We start from the raw sequence: 20,224 nt of genomic DNA on the forward strand, positions 1-20,224 counted from the left end.
ATGATTCCCTTAATGAAAATCATTTTACAAACAGTATGTGCGCATAAACGCTCAACTTCCATGTTTGTAATCCATCTCTCCTGACTTTCTGTAATTAAATTACACAGCAAACAGCCTTCTTCACATGATTTCATTTTGGCTTCCTTTGTGTTGGTTGAAGCGGGGTCAAATCACACATAAACACACACACATATACAGTAGGTTATGCTACACTATTTTGTCTGAGATAATATCGATATAACATTTTCCATTATATAATATAAGCGGAGATATATGCGGGGGCAAGTTTGGGCATGTCTAAGAGCAAGAGCTGTGTGTCAGCCTCCAGTGACGATGTAGTACCTGAAAAGGGAGCTGCTTTAACAGACTCCTGTGACGCATGATCCCTTGCAAAATACAAGAAAACTGTTCCCTCTGAAGGAGTGAACTACAAACTAGTTGCATCCCTACAGGCAAACACACACTGTCACATACAAGTAACTGAGTTACTTCAGTTAAATAAAGTAAGAAGGCATTGTTTTGTAGTTTTACTTAAAAATAAAAAAGACTATCTCTGTTACTTCTATGCTTACATTTGACTCCTGCTCCGTCACTACTCTTGCAATATAACGCTGCTGCTAATGGTTCTTGTTTTAGTACATTCACACTACAAATTAAGCAGTTTGTGGCTAACACTTGCTGATGTAAGCGTCAAACATCAACCAAACATCAACCAAATGTTGATGTTGGACACACACTGGTGCACACACGCAACCACAGGTGTGAGTATTCACTTACGTCAAGGTCAGCTTATCACTGCTTGCAACTGTTATCCACTTATATTAATAAACAGTAGATTTCTTTCTGTGTCTAAGTCATTACTCAGTATTTTTAAACTCTGGTCATTCCCACATGCCAGATGCACAGAAATGAATTTAGATCCACATTGACGACTTGATTCATTGTGTGGGAGCAACTCTGCCAATAAAAAATGTTTAGCTTGTAAGTTTCCTGAGAGAAAGACCCCAGGCTATTGCAGCTTAACCCACTGGAGACCTCATAACTCAGTCCCATTAAGTTAAGCCAGGGCAGCCACACTATAACTCAACCCCAATGAGTCAAATGGTCAAATGGGAACAAAGAATAATTGCTATTCTATAAGACAGCCTGTTTTCTTAGTACTGTGGGCCTTAAGTACACCTCAAAGTCCTTTGTCAAATAACACTCTATTGAGGTATTGTTGAACACTGGTGTTCTCACAATTAATAGCTTATTTTATGAGATTTTTTTAAACTTTGGTGCCTCTGAGTGCATAAATGTTAATGGATAACCTGAAAGCTTCAAGCGGACTGATCACTAAACAAAAGGCTATTCTGTCACTCTCACAATGCATATTCTCCCCTTTTCTCCCTTTAATCCAGATACCAGTGAATCCTACTCATTTTGGTGCTTTGGAGGGGCAAAGACAGAGTAGTCTGCACCATGATTAGCTGGCGGCATGTTAGTGATAAATCTGGACTCTTAAAAAGGAGAGATATATTAGAAATGACACGTGTGATTGAACTATTCATCAGTAGTGTCAAGAGTGATTAGGTTGTGGTTAATTGAACTCTGGAGATCTTATCAAAAGGAAATGGTAATCTCAAGTATTGGAGAAAGCTCCAAAGAACTACATGCAGTGAAAGAAATAAGATATTCTTCAAGGACAATTTTGGTAAATTATACTATATGATAAAACTTTTCTAAAGATATATAGAATGGGCGTAATGTAAATATTTACAAATTCAAATCAGCAACATGCATGAGATACAATTAAGCTACCTCGTAATCAAAGTATGCATTAATGCAGATCTCATATATTAAAGTCATAAACATTAGTGGCAATGACAATTAAATGAAAACTTAACTTCAGGGAGTAACCTTGAGGTCAAGTAAAGGGCTAAAGGGCACTGGCAAACTTACAAAAGACCTTCAGAGAAGTGGTACCATCTGGAGACCCAGCAGGGTCAGTGACTTGACAGGTGAAGTTTAGCTCATCAGAGGGTTTAACAGAGGAAATGGTCAAAGTGAAGTCTTCTCCAATCTTGATCCGATCTGTCAGAGGGGTGCCAGGGTCAACCTTTTTCTCCTTACCCTGACAGAAAGCTATACGTGTTCTAGTTCCCAAATCCTGAATGGATGGTTCCAAGGAAGAACATAAGAAGATAGAAGTCAGATGAAACAAGAACAAGAAAATTGTATTTTTTCACAGAGCATTACTTTTAAACTTTGGGTGCAAAATAGCTCTAATGTCACTTTTTTTTCTTTTTGTTTTGTTTTTTGCTATTTAGAAATGTTAAAACTGTGGAAGAAAATGAACATCTAGAAATTACTTACAATGTACCATTCAACAATTGTGCCAGTTGTTAATGGGGTGACTGTGCAGGGCAGTGAGGCATTCTCTTCCTTTAACACCTCCACTTTAGGCTTCACAACCACATTCACGTTTCCACTGCTTACGACTGAAAAGAACACACAAAAAAGAAAAAAGAACAAGGATCACTGCAAAATGCAACATGTAGCAGAATTTTACAAAATATATGGAGAGACACAATGTGATATTACGGCAATAATATTGTTGTATGATTGAAGAAAAAATCATTTTTTTGCATATAAATATTTCTTGTAATTTCTGCTGCCCTCTTGGTGAGGTCTGGTAATCCTCAAATACATATCAGTTACAGTAATTATTTATCCCTTGGACTGCTACACTACTGCACAGCAGTCATCTCAAAGATAGGCAACTATAAAACCACTATATGTTATTAGATTGAAGGCTTCTGTGTTTGTTTAAAACCCTCAGGGCTTCTGATTGTTCAAATTCTGTGTTACAAGAAACAGGCTCAGACGTGTAATGTCCGTGAGGGACACAGCACTAGAACAGACCTTTTCATGAAGCACCTTGGGCTTTTTGCACTCGTCAGCACTCACATAAACATCAGCAACAAAAAGCTGTAGTCTATGATTACCACATGCCTAGTGGAAACACATAATGTAGCCACGAACAATTCCCTCATGCATTGATCCCCCTCTGCAGACAATATTATAAAGAGTTACACATAGTTGAATCCCTTCAGAGATGACAACTGACACCAAGAATTACACAATCTGCTACAGCAAAATATTATTATCTTAAGCGTATACGCTATGTAAAACTGACATTAAAAGAAGTATTTAACTGATATCTCTTAACCACTTCCAATGTGTAAGCTTTAGGTGTATATCTCAACATCATTAAATCCGGACTACAGTAGCTAATGAATGCAGGACTTGCAAGCTACAAGTATCAGTCCTCCCATATAGGTGTATCAGCAGGAGTGGAAGCTGTTAAGGGACCAAGGGGGAAGCTATAAATCCCTGGTGACTGGCACTGTCAGTGTTCTACATTCAGTAGAGACATTAGGATACACACAGTGTCCCAGATTTTTATGCGAGAATATGCAGCTGGGAACAGAAGGACCCTGACTGGTTCCTGTGGGGATAAGGAATAGTACAGCTCTTTAAACTCTCTTCACATCCAGCTATGGACAAACAATGTGACAACTAGAACACATTCCTCAGAGGAGAGGCTAGAAAAAAGCACGGATATTAATGGAGAGCTGGAGAGGAAAGGAAAGGAAAGGAAAGGTAAGGGAAGGAAAGGAAAGAACGAGAAAGGAAAGGAAAGGAGCTCAATTTCTGCTAATGAAGTCAGTGCAGCAAATACTTTATTATAAATCATATAGCGGTCGTCATACACATGCCAGCAGACTGCTGTGATTGTGAAGCTTTAATGCATTGAAACAAATGACAATGTCACTTGGGTGACACTCGGTGATTCATATCATATAAAAATATTTTGCCAAGAATAGTTATACGGATGACATTCCAAAAATCTAAATGTCTAGACTTTATCTGTTTAGCTACACTTCCTAAGAAACATTCCCATTTTTTTCTCACAGTACTGATGCTACAGATCTAGAGTCAAATTAATATTAAAATTGGAGGAATATATATGGCTAATGAACAACCAACCCCAATATTTTTTATGATATCATAAATTAATTATTGCATCCATTTCTGGACCAAAAAATCTACAGCTGAATAATTCATTTGTTGTGAGAAAGCACCAAGAGTGCAGAGTATGGACTGCTGGGGGATCAGAGCTGTTTGACAGCCTAGTTTTAATAACAGCGTGGAGAAATGCAGATGGAGAAGATGAAAGAGTGTTTGCTCAAAATGTCTGAAGAGAGATGAGAGCAGCTGAGCGATGGTCACCTTGTTAGGAGTCTACTGTGAGGAGAGAGGGGAAAGGATGCAAGGAAAGACGGAGAGCACATATAGATAAACATAGTGGTGGAGTAAGTACTCAGACACAGAGTGTTTGCTCTTTGTTTTGCATGTCTGTTAGTGGGACACATTCCACTGGGGTCAAATACCGTGATTCACCACATGGGTCAAAGGTCAGTTACGTGCTGACATTTTGATGAAATGACTCACTTCCTCTGCATTTCCTCTTTCACTTGCCTTAGATCTATTTTTATCCCCATGCTTGTTTTCATGTATATTTATCCTTTTTTTTCCTCTACAGTCCCATACAGCATCCCTCTCTCTCACTAAATATTTTGGTTGGTCAACTCAGCAGCTCTCAGATGAACCAACATTAGTTTTACAAACCAAGTCTCATGTTCTGAGCTTGTAAGAGGGATGTGGCCCAGAGAAATCCACTGTTTCTGCGCCAACACAAACAGCGAGGCAGACTAGCAAATGTACGAGAATGCGTGAGTAAATGAAGTGCAGCACTTTCAGACAGCACTCAGGATTTAAGAGTCCCGCCGAGTGGCGCATGGGAAAAACACACACTCAAACACACCACATTAAATCAAGTGACTTTCTGGCAGATCCACAGAGAGCCCAGGTCTTTAGCTGGTTGGACGATTTGGTTGGCTAATATCCACGTTAGTCTCATGGCTCAAAGGATGGTAACACTCATTGGCCTGGCCACCACTTTGGCGCAGACTGCAGTATCCCCGAAAATGTTTAAGTAAATTGTGATCTGGTGTGACCTGGTGTAAGGCAGCCTGTCCCTGTTGTCCAGCTTGGACTGACTAACTGCAACTAACTGCCATCTAATTTATAAATGCAGACTTGCCAACACTCTGCAAACAAGCTGAGTTCGTTTGTGTCAGCGAGCACAACTCATGTGTGACGTGCCTTCTCACAACAAGAGACTCAACTCAACTGTTTGCCATTTGGTTGTATTCTGGTTATAATGACAACTAACTGTCATCTTAGCAGTTATAGACTTAGTCCCAGTCTCTAATGTAACCATTTTAAAGGCAGAGAAACTGCAAGTTTATTGCCCACAGTTTCAATAATTTTGGTTGTGTCATGGTCTCAAACTGCTGTTTTCCTTAATGTGATTGTAACATTACTGTGGACAATTTTATAGCACTATCATAAATTTGCTAGGCACAATGAAATAACCACTACTGAAGTCTTACTTCAAGTACTGTTAAAAGCCCTATTTGTTTATTTTATGCGACTATAATAGTCAGCTACTATCTGTCGAAACAGCCTGTGTAAAAGCGTTAGCATAAAGCCCAGAACAAAAAAGTCCAGCCAGGATTACTGGAAGAGAAGAAGGAATATTATAGCTTAAAAGAGGTCATCGGTACCCTGCCCCTCTCCCTATGCCAACCTCTTTTTTTGCCTCCAACTATTTGTCACTTTACTCTCGGTCATGCTCTCTTTCAAATGCATCCTTTGGTGTCATTCACAGTATGTTTGAGTCCAGAGGGAGGTCTCCTGCTCTGTGTTTTACACATGAGGCAGCTGGACAGACAGAGATAGGCAATTAAAGCATAATTAGAGAGTCCTCTGTCCAATCTGAGCCTAGAGCAGCATCTGTGTGCGCGCAAGAGTGTTTGTGTTTTTAGAAACATAGGCAGTTGGCTGTCACTGTATGTGTGAGTGAGTGTGAGAGAGAGAAAGAGAGTGGTGGGGGCTGTCTGAGGGAGTACTAGCTGCATGGGGGTCTCGTTAACTGATGCGGGCTAGATAATCGGATTTAGCCAAAGAGAAGGAAAGTGTGTGTGTGAGGTGGTGTGCGATGGGGTGCATGACCGGATAGAAAGACAGATGGGAACAAGACGGTCAGACTGTGACCTGTACACACACTCTCACATGCACACACACACACAGTTACTCTTACAGTATATCTATAATGCATGTGATATGTATGAGCAACTGAACCGCCCCAAAAGCTACAGTTGAGCACATTGTGTGTAGAAAAAAAAAGAAATCAAGTCTGCAGTCAAAGTATCATGGTGGAGTGCAGCATATCCAGAGAGTCCCACATCTACTGAAAAGTTAATGTGAAACGCTATGTGTCTGCCTCGTTTTGCCCTTTTCTTCAACTTGTTTTTCTGCCTACTTCTTGTCTATACACTTGTTATTAACACACTGGCACACACACAAACACACACAAGTGGGTGCCCCTCATTATGAAAAGAACCAGCTGGATCCTCTTTCTCCTGTCCTCGTTTTCTCTGTTGTTTTTGCTTCACCTACTGCCGCATTCTGGACATCAAACCAGGAGCCTCTTTCTCTATTCGACACTCCTCTGCTTATCCCTCATTCTCAAAGAGCATTCTTTAATACCCAATGCACAATCTTGCCTATGTGTCTTTTCTGTGCATGAGAGCAAAAAGAATAGAAGAAAGAAAATAATGACAGGAGAAGAAAGGGAGAGTGGAGAAAAAGAAAGTGGAAGAAGAGACAGTATATGCTCAAAACTAGCCTAATCTACAGGGGAATCACTGGAATTTACTAACTAGCCTTACTATTTGATGACACTATACCCCTGTTGTTACTAGTAGCACCTGCTTGCCTACCTTTCTACTTGGGTAAGGACTGATGGATGATGCCAGTATTACATTTCACTTAACATGTGTCAGAGACATTAACTCTGGTGCCAACACTGTGATAAAATGTGCAGGAAGATCATCAGGAATCAAGTATAAAGTTGGAACAGGGGGAAAAAGGTGTGTGTGTTTGTGAAAATGTGTGTGGTCCAAAACATCCTTGGCCTCTAACAGGATTAGTGTGTTTGACTGTTGGCAAAGCAAACAGCATGCAGCAGGAGACACTGCCATCAATGTCATAAGAACAGAGTCACCTACAGCACAAGGTTACTAAAAAAAACCCACATCTATAATTCTTCACTTTCCACTGAACAGCAGCTTTTACAATAGAAAGCAATATTTCTCCATCTCTTTACACTTTTCTTCTATTTTTTGTACAAACTGCAGCTGATTCTCTTCTTGTTCATATTCATGTACATAGAATGTACAGTACTGTAGCTACCAAGGAGACATGCATTTTTCATTAGCTAAGCTGTAGGCTACACAGTGGCTTGTGTTGTTGGGTCTTTGTGTATTTAGAGACTATTAATGTTCAACTGAACCTTCAGTCAAGAGTCTCATTTTCTATCACAAAGCGAAATAAGGAATGAAAGCAAAAAAATTACAACTTAAGACTGCACTTCTTTGTATCAGTGATGGAAATTAATTGTATTAAAAGAGGTAAAAAAAAATTGCTGCCAACACATAGTAGAATTGGACACTATCACCAGAAATACTGTGTGAGCAGCACACAGGCCAGAGTGTGTGGCAGGGTTCCCTCAGCTCAGTGATACTGATATTGGCTGTTAATGTTGCAGACTGGATCGTACTCAAATTGTGTGTTTACAGCGCCCTTCATGTTCGCTCACTTCTCACATTCATCTGCTACCAGGGAACAGTCGGCCCTGCTCTGGAAATTCACTTTGTTCGGTGAGTTTCATTTTGGTGGACAAATTCAATCCATGTCAGAAACTTACCCATGAGGGCCAGATATAAAAAAGCTAAAGTGAATACAAAGAGTTTAAATGTATTGTGACATGGGTACACAATATATATGTGTGTGGTAAGTGTTGGTGTGCGTGTCTGTTAGGGGTCTGGCTGGGTCACGCTGCCAGAGTCGGGGTGGGTCCTTGTATGGCCTGGAGTCGTCAACGCCTGACTGATGAGAGAAGAACAGGTGCAGCACGGGAGCAGCAGCTGCTGCAAAACACACACAGCAGACACACATCCCACACAGACGTCCCACACACCAACCATAAATGCCCCATAGACAGGGCAGGGAGAGAAAGGGGAAGTCTGCCAATCAAAAAAAAAGAAAAAAGCAACCCAAGGTTTGTGGAAGTAAAACTTTTAGCTACCAAGGTGATGAAAAATAGAAACTATTTTTTGTCAAACAGACAGAAACACAGCACAGATTCTCAGTCTGTCTCCTTGGTAACTGCTACTGATAAGTGTATCTATACTAGATCTGACTGAGTGCTGCAATGTATGTGGGATTTCTGTTAAGTGTTGACCTTTGAGAAAGACTTTCAGATATGAATCTGATGGTGATTAGATTCCCACTGTGGTTTACTTTATTAATGAGGGAGAAGAAAAGAATGAATACAATAGAGTGAAGAAAAAATGTGAAGTCAGAGTCAATACTGGGGTCAAAGGACAGTTATTATATGAGCGATATGGCCATAAATGTTGCTGGTGTTTTTTTTTCTCTCTCCAAGTGCTTTACATCCTATAACGCTAAAAAGTAAACATGTCTTGTTACTTTCCCTGCTCTCACCACAATATATGTAAATCAGTTTGGCAAAACATCTCATACTCTGATGTACTAACACAGATATTTTGCAGTGCATGCAGAGCAAGTAGCTCTTTTTGTGCTACTTGTGTTCGCCACTGTGTTGATACATACCACGAGAAAGACGTTTCCCCAAGTGGGAATGAAAGCATTTCAAGTGTCTTAACAGAAGATTCATGAGAGTCCCAGAAGAACTTGATGTTCTAAACAAATTCCTTTATGCCTGATTAATTTGCAACTGCAATTTGTAACTGTGCTTCGAAATTAAAATAGATGGTCTGTTAGTGAATATGCACCAAAGAATTGATAGAAATTCTTCAGCAGCTCCTAATAAAAAAGGAAGAAGAAAGAAAGAAAACACAAAAAGCCAGGGATTGACTGTAATGAACTTCACAAGAATTCCCAGGCAAAAAACTCTTCTTTGAGGATTGTTTCAAGCCAATGTTACACAGACAGCAGCACTCAAGTACCAATTACAGCAACCAGAGATTTACCTTCAGTCTTGTAAATCTCATCTCACCGTTCACAACCCAGTTTAAAGCCTCCTTAGTCATAACTCTGGGTCGATAGCAGAGGTCTATTGTACCTCGAAGATGATATCTGATCTAATTGGTGTCAAACACAATAATATGTTTAGTGCTCATATTTCATTGCTTGGTGCATCTGGGTGCTCGTGTTTTTTATCGATTGTTGTATCTGTACGGGTTTTCAAGTGGGTCTTGATTAAAAGGAAGATAGATGGATCCAGGATATTCAGATGCCATATATTAACATCCGGACATGCGGGATAGGAAGATGCCTTGCTGTCTTCCTGTCTGGGCTTGTACTGATGTACCACCTAAGAAGAAGTACAATTCACACCTGGGACCCTGCAGCAAAACATAACCCCCACACCCTCCCACACCCCAAGCACACACACACACACACACACACACACACACACACACACACACACACACACACACACACACACACACATTCAGGTTGCTACAACTTTTTTATGAGAGGGGAGGCAAAGGAGAGCCTGTAAAGGGAAGACAGATTTTAGATGTCAAATAAGATTTCTGTGACCTGTTATTAACTTTTTTCTTGCATTAGCTTAATTTGTTTCCTCTCTTGGGCTGCAGCATCAGCCTTCTTGCTTAAAATCTGTTTTATCTTTGGCGTCTGAAGTCCAAGGCATGCTCTCAATGACGCTGAAGTGATTAGCACTTAAAACACGTTTCACTTGATGTGGATTCAGAGGTCGAGCTTCATTTGAAATGAGTAAGGGAGACAGAGGACAGAGTAAGGAGGGAACATGGAAATTAGTTTAGGTCTGATCTTCCCGGGGACTTGATGTTGACGTAATGCAGCTGAGCCAAATACAAGGCTTATAGCAGTTAGCCTTGTTTGCATCATGGGTGCATCCAACTTAGTGCTGCAACATGCAGAGCCCCCAGTCATCACAAAGTCTGATTACTCTACATTCCAAGCTGCCTGTGTGTAGGAGAGGGTTGGAGTGGAGGGCAAAAAGGTAGCATCACAGTGGGTGCCGTTACGACAGATAAATCAAAGCTTTACTAGTGTGTGCGTCGTGTCATCTTGCGGCAGTTTAGGGGTTCAATACAAACAGTGTGAAGAGGGCTACAAGGTCGGCCCCTCACTCTCTCTTTTGTGTGCTGGAAGATTCCCTTTTGTCGGTCTTGCTGCTCCGGCAACGGGGTGAGAAGTCAGCCCCTTTCAAACACAGGAGTTTGGAGCTATGTGGTCAATAAGAGCATGTTTGTATGTGTGTGAGGTGGTGTGATTGTCCTCTTCGACATGAGCCTGTGAGTCAGAAGGAGAAAATCAGGATGAGGATAGAAGGTACAAGCCATGTTATATATATATAAAAAAAATTACAAAAGACAGGGCATGAGCAGAATATGAATGTGCCGAGCTGACACTGCGGTCCTACGCCTCTTTCTGCAGAGGCAATTGTAAAAAAAAATATAAGAAAAAAATTAGAACAAAGCCAGTAAATCTTACAAAGAAATTATAAATAGAGCTATTATGCATGAGTCTTGTGAGTTTAAGCGCTGTGTAAGGGCTTCTGCAAAAGTAGGTTTGATACATCACCTCACTGATAAACCAAAGGATTCTCTGAGTGTCCTTCCCCATTAGAGTTAGCTGGGTAAAACCAAACTCATCTCTCATACAGACTAATTCTTTTATAAGGCTAATGTCTTTTAGCTGACACAATCTTGTACCATTATATCTGACTCCATTAAGAGTGAGTTAGCACAACAATGGCCAGTGTCTTGCTCCTAGCAGAATTCGCATTAGGGGTTTAATATCGGGGAAAAAAGCAATACGTGCAAGATTGGATAAAAATATCAAGTAGATTTCATTACTTTTTGAATCAAAGGGCACAAAACAGAGAGGGTCGCCAATTACAGCAGTATGTCTCCTCCTTGCTGCCTTTCATTTTCAGTGGGAACTCAATTTGGTGAAAGGGGTAAGGCAAGAGAGGGTGGGTGTGTATGTGTGTCCCGATCGACTCTGAGAGAACCCAATCAGTGGATGTCACTAAAAGGGCAAAGATGAGAAAAGGTGTTAATATTTAATGTTTCAGGGGCCTCCGAATCTGGGCATCCTTTCCATCTTCTCCCTCTTCCATCCATCCTGCCTCAGGCGTTCCAATTAACATACCCTGTCCCCCACCCACCACCCCCATCCCAACACCGTCTCCCAGTCTTTCCCGCTATTCCTGTCCTTTCTTGAAACACAGCCCGTGGCAAAAATAAAATGTATAAATAGGATGAGAGAGGAGGCAGGAATGGTGAGATATGCAGAAAAAAATGAGAAGAGGAGCTTGACTGCAGTGTGGTGCAAAGTTTGAATGAGAAGTTGAGAAAGCTAGAGGGTCTCGAGGAAGAGGGAAAGCAGGAGACGCAGGAGAAAAAGGAGGAGTTAAAAATGAAGTGCAGGAGAGGGAGAAAGACAAAGTGAGGGAAGGAGAAGCTCTCTTGTGTGTTTCCAATTCCACTCTGCCTCTACCTATTTATTAAGGTAAATGACTTGCTTTAATGGGCCAAAATGATATGCAGTGTTTGGCAGAAGCAATCTGCTTGCATATGTTGTCAGTAATGTTGCTGGCGTCCATAATAGGCTATCCTAATGAGGTGCATTCAGTGATGAGAGAGGCAGTAAAGATTATAAATTGCTCACAGGATCCCATAAAGGATGGGGCAGCCCTGGAAAGATGATGGATGAATGACAAGCGACTGACAATCATGAGGGGCAAACTGGAGTATTATAAATGTTCTGTTTGTGTATGTGCTTTTACAGATTTCAGCAAAAGCAGAGTGATGTACGGCTCTTATAGTGATTTAAGTGGGTGACTCACAGCAGGCTGATTTTATCCTGTGTCCTGAGTTTTAGTCTCTAGCAAGAGTCAAGCTCCAGCCCACATTTCCTCTGATGTAACCACTAGAATCTTTTATTAAATCTCAGTGCCTAATGCCTGCTTTGCCTCAGTTCCATAACAGAGAGCAGAGCTTTATCCGGAGCAAAAACATAACTGTTTGTACAAACTATGACTGGCCAACTATATATTTTTTTGTACAGTCACATGGCCATGAGTTGCAATGTGGTCTAAAATGATAAGTTCACATCTAAATGTGACACATTTACATATTTCAGAGAAAAGCCTCAACAAAAGGGGAGGTGCCACAACATTGTGTGCAGAACTACAGTTTAATACCATACTCTTAGAAGTAAGCTTTGTTTAAAACTACTCATGGTTTATCAGGTTTCCATTGTTCAGCATTTTGCAAATGTATTTTACAATTTATTCCTCCGTTTTCGTGAACAGTGCTGCCTTGGTAATCAAGGCTTTAAGTGAAAACCAAGGCTTCATTTTGTTCTTAAAGGGGACTTGTGGCCCATCATTTTCAGTGTTCCACTGAAAAAAATAATAAAATAACAGGTTAAAGGAAAACTCTTCCCAGGATTCGCCGTCCGTCCTTTTTTCTTTATTAAAGCCAAAACACACATGGATCCACACTGTTTGGAGCTAGCAGAAACAAAATGGTTGGATTATGTTAAGTTAAGCTACATCCTACATATGAACTATACCAATGGCACTAGGGGGAGCAATGGCTGAGGTTAACGACTGTGACACAGAGACATCGAGACTTCTGTCTGCAGCCCAGAAATGCACTTTAAGTTATAAGGTAGAGCTTTAAATATTGAATATGCTTTTCTAGGCCAACCTGAAGGGGCTAAGTGGTTAGGTTCCATACCACAAGCAGGTGCAACCCCCTACCTACCCACCCACCCAAAGTAGCTGAGACCCCAGCCAGGTAAGCTCTTACAGCATGTAGCTTCCCTCTTTCCCCACATTTTCTGTCCATATCTATGTCTAATAATATCTGTTTCTTCTAAACCTGGTTTCTTCATTACTTGTGTATAAATGTAGGATACACAAAGTAGAATAAGAACACACTCATGTCACACAACATGTCATACTCCAGATAAAGGAGCTGTTTCTCCAAAATGAAAACTTGCTGGCACCTCTGCCTTTTGCACTCAGGCCACATTGTGAGACAGAGGAGAGACGGAGGGCGGAGAGGCTGACTCAGTATAAATAAGGGGAGAGACATTAAGACTACAGTTAATCTCACTAAAAGGGTTAGGACAAAGTGCTGCTGCTTCTGCTGTCTCTCCCGTTTCCCCTCTCTCTCAATCCTTTAATCAATTCATTCTGCAAGTCATTTCCTAACATACTCTGCAGATAAATACTCTGCATAAAGTGGCTCTTATGCTCATTTACTGTAAGAAAAACCCCACCTGAACATTGCCATTACAGTGTTTATATATATATGTGTGGGTCCTTGAAAATACAATGGCTTACAGTTTGACTAAGGTTAAAAAAAACAAGAAAAAAGATACCAGAAGCCTGTGGTCGAGAGGGGAAGCAAGATAAGCTGTACGGTGAGGAAAAGGTGAAAGCCAACATGTCTCTTTGTGGGTCTTTCTCTTGTTGACCCTATTAACTAACACGCACACACACACACACACACACACACACACACACACACACACACACACACACACACACACACACACACACACACAGTAAAGACTAAAACAGGTTGTCCTGAAAGCCCATGTGTATATAATTACTTCTGAGCGCGGAGACGAATGTCTCACGGTCTATTTACAGAAGCCTATTTACGGTATCATACTGTAACATTCACAAACAGCGAAACAGACCCACATAAACACACCTGCCTGCCCTTCACATCTCAACAACTGACTTCCACAAACACTGCCTCCCTCCGTCACCTTTTTTTTCCACCTATCATTTCTTTCTGAATTGTAGTACCCAGGTGTTTTGTTGGTCTGACAAAGGCTCTGTTCCTGGGTGGATGGGTTATGCACACACTGCACAAGCTGAAGTCAACAAATAACACGGTGGGTATATAACAGCAAGACGCTAGAGCTCGCGTAGCAATCTTCTTTGTGAGCTTTCCTAACCTGAAAGCTGTTTTGGCAGTAATGTGAAGATGACAACACTCCTCTCTGATAATAAATTTTAACATCAGTTGAGGCTCCAGTGATTAATAAATATGTGCAACGTAATACGAGACAAACTAACGCTGCAAACAATGTGTTACTGCACAATGGGAACAACCATATTGTCTAAACGTAAACTCCAAATGACCTCACCAGTGGATAACAGAGGTTTTAAAATCATAGACTTAAACTGTCAGATTAAATGTCCAACTTGCTTACTAGGAGGAGTTTGCATGTTCTCCAGGTGTTTGCTTGGGTTCTCCCCAGGTACCCCTTAGATTCATTGGTAATTCTAAATTGCCCATAAGCATGAATGTGAGTTCTCTGTGAATTGTTGTCTGTCTCTCTGTGTTGGATTAGCGACTTGTCCAGTCTGTACCCCTCACACCCTATGGTAGTTGGGATATGCTTGAGCCCCCCTGTGACCCTGGATTGGATAAGCAGGAGAGGATGGATGATGGATGGATGGATGGATGGATGGATGGATGGATGGATGGATGGATGGATGATGGATGGATGGATGGATGGATGGATGGATGATGGATGATGGATGGATGGATGGATGGATGGATGGATGGATGTGTGAACAGAAAACACCAGAGAGGAGTTTTCATTTTCACATGAAACTGGCATCTTGCAGTTAGCCTGTTTAGCACGATTTCTCCACATTTGCTTTTACTGATTAAATTCAGGGGGTGTTCATTTACCTTTTCTGCTCCACTTTAGGAGAACTGTCTAAGTCTTTCACATCTTTCACAGTCTTCTTCCCCAATCTCGCTCTGTCTGTCTGTAGGAGTGCTGAATAGCACTATATCCATTTCATTTTAGACACAGCCCTCCCTTCACTTCTAATGAGCCTTCATTTTGGCAGAAGAGATAGAAAAGCAAGAGAGAGGCACACCATTTCCACTACTTTAGCTGACAGCAGTTCCCTCTTGAATTCCTCTCCTAATACCCACATGGGACCAGACGAGAGGGCTGGAATAGGGAGAAAATGGTGGAACAAATGGATATCCACTCTCTCTATTAGCTTCCATTATCTGCAAGCATGATTTCATAACTGCCGACTAAAAGGCTGCTCTATGTGCCTGTGTTGTACGTTTGAATGTGTTCCTTGGCTAAGTCAGGATGCACAAATCTGGTGTGGACGGCTCAAAAACCAGAGAGAATTGCCCGTCTTTGTGTCCAAGCTGAAATACGAGTGCGCTTGCTGAATAAAGAGGGTCTTATAAGGGGGGTGAGAGTCTTCCTTAGGGGGTCAGTCAGTCGGGCATGACAAGAAAGGTACCGCTGTAATGAGATAACAGGCCGCTGGAGTACGCCTCGATTCATTCCTCTTTTCTTTTCTTTCTCTGCGTCCCTTATCCTTTTGCTGTTTTCTTATCCAGTCATTGCTCCGTGTTTTAAAAACAGGCCATCGTGCTCAGCAGGCTGGTTAAGTCTGCGTGTAAGGAGCAGATAGAGGGATAGAGAGGAATGGGTAAACCCACTGGAAGGCAGATAGGGTGAAGGTGAAAGAAAAGAGCCAAAAGTGTGGTAATGACAGCTTTAAAAGGCATATGCCTCTTTGTGCCTGGAAGCTGACTAAAGTGCACGATAACAGCTTGGAAATCTTAATTTCTAGAAGAACCACAAAAAAAATGAAAATGAGGAAATGCAGAAAGGCAGTGGTCAAGAGATAGTGAGAAACAGTATATAGAGAATGGACCACTGCTCAGAGACAGGCTGGGTAAAGCTTAACTCCACTCCTCAGCCATCACAAAATTACCCTTCACCTGCCCTTCAGCTCTTCCCTCTTCTTAGGTCTTCATGGTCTGGACAAACAGACTAATACAATGTTGACAGTGAAAACACTCGGTGTTTAAGAGGTACTGCGAGTCTCGGCTAAAGGTGAGCTCATTCAATTCGTGCTCGGAATATATGACTCTCGACTCGGCACACTATATGTTTTGTTGTTTCCTTAAGAACGGCAAAATTCACTGCCACTGCTGACCTCCATGCAGTATATCAGCAAAACCACTAGACTCTGACTTGTCTTCCTCACCTCTACTTACTAGATCAATTAGTCACTTGAGAAAAAAAAACAATTTTTTTTAGCATGTTTGGAGGGATTTATAGCTTTGATTTAGGGCAGCCAAAGTCATGATTTTATCTGAATGACGTGCTGTTTTCCTGACTGGCTTATCAACACTTGCTGTCCCAACAGCACATAAACCTGGGATTTAAACAATGTGTCTAGCCCTGAATCTGCACTCTCCTGACTGACATACCTCACACATAGCAGACTGTTATGCATACACAGAGACAAAGAAACACACATTCACTATGTTTTAATGCCCTGCACCCACCCTCAACCCTACCTACCATGACCCCCACTTTCTGTTTTTTTGCCTATTATGGCGGATTAACTTATAATGCTTGGATGAACTTCAGTAAGTGTGGGGTACAAAGTCACACATCAATACACACACCAGCACTGGCTGGCTGGGTGGCTGGTAGATATGGTCACAAGCCCACTGGCACAGACACATGAAGCCTTCTGGACTACACCACGACACATGCGGGCATGCACACAGAAAATGTGTGCACACACAAACACGCATTTGCATACAGGAACCAGACTCCCATGGTGCAACAGAGGGAAAGGTGCAGAATCCAAACCAAAGCCTCGATTAATCCCCCTGATCCCTCAAAGATAGAATAATTCAGAGTTAATTACTATTCTCCATCATTTTCCTCCTCCTTCTTCTCCCTGATTTCTAAATCCACTAAATTCCCTCTTTTCCTTCATAAGGCAATCATTTGAATGTGCTGTCTACTGTAGATCCTTCTTTGTTTCTACTCCCACATTTCCATTTGTTCTTCCACTGGTCCTCCTGTGCCTTGGCACATTCTTCTACTACATCTTGACTAAGTAAAAAGAGAAGCAAATGTGCTTATAACACCACTCTTCCCTCTCCATTTTTCTCATTCTGACACACCCGTACATGCACGGGTTTTGGCAGCAGCTGACACAAAGTTTGGCATAGAGGTTGTGTCTTTGGAACCACGGTGAGTTTAATTAGAGTGGAGAGGGACCACATGGCTGACTGACTGGCTAGTGTTAGGCTGGCTGAGAGGCTGGGAACTGGAAAAACCCACTAACAACCACACTGTAAGACGTTAGGTGGTAGGAGAAAATATACACGGCCATGTGCACACATAGCTAACTGCAACATATTTATGGATGGAGACACAGTAGCTGCACACTCATTCGTATGCAGGCTGCTTTTCCAAATAGAATTCTGAGTCAAACTGATGCCAACAGTTTTCTCATGCAGATAACTCATTATAAAAATGAAAAAAGGCCTTACTGATAGTTAAAAGCATTCCACATCACTGTTCACATCCCACTGCATTACTTTTTTTTTCTTGCACGGTATTTTGCTGCATGTGAAGGACATATTTCAAACAAGGAAAGGAAAAAAGAATGAATTCCCACTAAGTAGTTTCTATTTTCTGCACCAACACTCCAAGACAGGCAAGCAGATAAGCTGGAGACTAGAAGATAGCGAGGTCCTAGCACTCAGCCACACATGGGTAGGGCAAGGAGACGGAAGAAAGATGTGGTATGCACACGCACACACATACATTTACACACCCAGTGAGCATATTTCAAATATCATTCAGCATATGGACAGGGCAAGCATACATATCATGACAAGCATTCAGATCATGTATTATACACACACACACACTGATTTTAATGCAATTCCAGAGGAATATGAGCTCGCACACAAATGCACATCTGAGTTAGGCAGACTGTTTTAACCTTCTAGCATTCTTTGCTAATCTGCAGTATAATGGCACACCTGTCTTCTCCCACTCTCTATTAGCTCTTCAGAAATACAGTGGGGGTTCAACAGAGGGAGAAAGAGTTGGGGTGGGTGGGGGTGGGAATATGGTGGGCTCGGCAAATATATTCATGAACAAGCAGCTGTTCATCTCTTGATTAGATTTTTTTCACTTTCTTTATGCTTCCCCGTGTCCATTCTTACTCTTCCAGACTTGATCTGTTTTCATTAGGAACAGACTATTTTTTAAACAAGAGAAGCAGGGGGTCGCTTTTGCTTTACAGGGCTGTATGTTACCACAGTAACAGACACATAGGTTATTGTCATAGCTAGACAGGCATTATTGGTAAAAGCAGTATTGGGAATATGGGGTTTCTTCAGGGGCAGGGGCAGCTCAGAGATTGGAACCGTGCAGCCAGTGGGGTGAATAACTTGAGCAGTGGGTAGTCAAGAGTAGATAGGTAGGTCACATTATTATTGATTGCCTGACATTATGTGGACAACAGGGGAATCCACAGAGACAGACGAATAAATTGTGGCTTGACATCAAAGTCGAGCTGCTGACACTGAGCCTATAGGGGACAGAAACTGCCCAAGGCTGGATTAGAGGTGGATATATACACGGTGGCATGCACAGGGACAGAAATAAACACACAATGAGAACACTGTCGGCCAGTTACCTGATAAAACCAAGGTTGTAACGACAGAGCCTGAAAATTAAAATGGCAGAATGAAACACGAGGAAATGTCAACCATGAATAATTTCAATTTCAAGCTCTGATTTTTTTATGAAGCCACTTCTCATAAATTGGACATTTTTCTGACTTAGGCACCACTGATGTCTTACTCATTTACACATCAAGGCTCGCCAGAGACTTTCAGAAGGTGCATTATTCCGGTCCTCATAAAATTCCAATCTGCTACCCCGTACATTTTTCACTTTCATTAATGCTTCATTAAATTATTATTCATAGCTTGGATGATGATGTGATTAGAAAAGAAATGGGAGACAACAGATGAAATAATTAGGCAAATGAAGCAAAGATTTAAATAATAATCATTCATTTTAATTTGAACGGATCTCGGGGACACTTTTCTGGTGAGTCTGCGAGATAAATCGGAAAGTAACCACAACAGGAGAGCAAAGTTATTTGAAATGATAACTAGACGACTGTCCAACATGACAAGGCCACCCCTTCGGCAGGCCTTTCATCTGGAGTCATCAGGCTTGACTCAGAGGGCGCAATCTATCATTGTCTGTCAAATGATTGACCGCCTTTCCTTAGATAAGCTAACTGGAGCCTGGAGATAATATCTGGAATGTGTGAAACCCGAGAGAGACAAAACAACACGTGTCTCAACGTGCGCAGACCTGCAGGTCCAGGAGATGGAAAACAAAGATACTGCGGGGCTAATGTGTGGACAGGGGGAGGGGGAGGTACAGGTGAGGGCTCTCGAGTTTGCTGGAAGAGTCAAAGAAAGAACAAATCAGCGGGGTGTTGTCATGGAAAGAGAATGCGACAGATGAATGTTGGTTGGTCAATGGGAAGTGAGTAGAGGCTGAGAGGGGAGAAGGTTAGACGGAATAATGTCAATGAAAAATGTCTAACCCAAACTCTGCTCCCCTACCATGCTTTTGAACCACAAAGCATTCGCAGTCCCTTTTTATAACCCAGACAACACAAAAACAGATTGGACCTATTCTATGCCAGTTCTCCGTGATAACACGGTGCCTGTGGCCTGCTTTTCGCAGAATAAAACACAGGACCATTAATCCTTTTCGTCTTTTTAATGGTGTACATATTCAAGGTCAAATGCTGATGTGTGATGTGTTTGGCTTCCCATGAGATCTTCACACCAGATGGATCTCTGACCCTTTGAGTTGTGCTTCTTTTCACAAAAACACAGCAAACACACACTACAAATCATCCTAACATGAATACACAATACATATAAATGTACAATTATGCAAGGCCTTTGTTTGCCACAGACATTTCATCAGTATAGTGGTCTTTAGTATGCTTTCTCTTTTGATAGAAAATGGCGTGCATGAGAGCAACATTAGCACATGAGTCATCATCTAAAATTAGGCTCATTTTTGAAAGGTTGAAACTAACTGGGGGGGAGGGGATTCGTTTAATGTTAAAAGCTTA

The 20,224-nt window shown here is 41.5% G+C and overlaps 1 protein-coding gene across 3 annotated transcripts in view; it reads right to left on the reverse strand.

Moving 5' to 3' along the window:
- bcam (basal cell adhesion molecule (Lutheran blood group)) overlaps positions 1-20,224 on the reverse strand; it is a 48,061-nt gene that overhangs the window by 13,738 nt on the left and 14,099 nt on the right. For all 3 annotated transcript variants that reach the window (XM_085471829.1, XM_085471831.1, XM_085471830.1), the window contains exons 2-3: positions 2,356-2,480; positions 1,942-2,149 (exon numbers count right to left, since the gene is read on the reverse strand). In XM_085471829.1, the coding sequence (XP_085327955.1) occupies positions 1,942-2,149; positions 2,356-2,480 (333 nt within the window). The remainder of the gene's footprint in view (positions 1-1,941; positions 2,150-2,355; positions 2,481-20,224) is intronic.

This window comes from Copadichromis virginalis, linkage group LG11 (assembly GCF_057382275.1).
Source record: "Copadichromis virginalis isolate Kocher_CV1m ecotype Utaka linkage group LG11, C_Virginalis_male_GT1.1, whole genome shotgun sequence".
NCBI lineage: Eukaryota > Metazoa > Chordata > Actinopteri > Cichliformes > Cichlidae > Copadichromis > Copadichromis virginalis.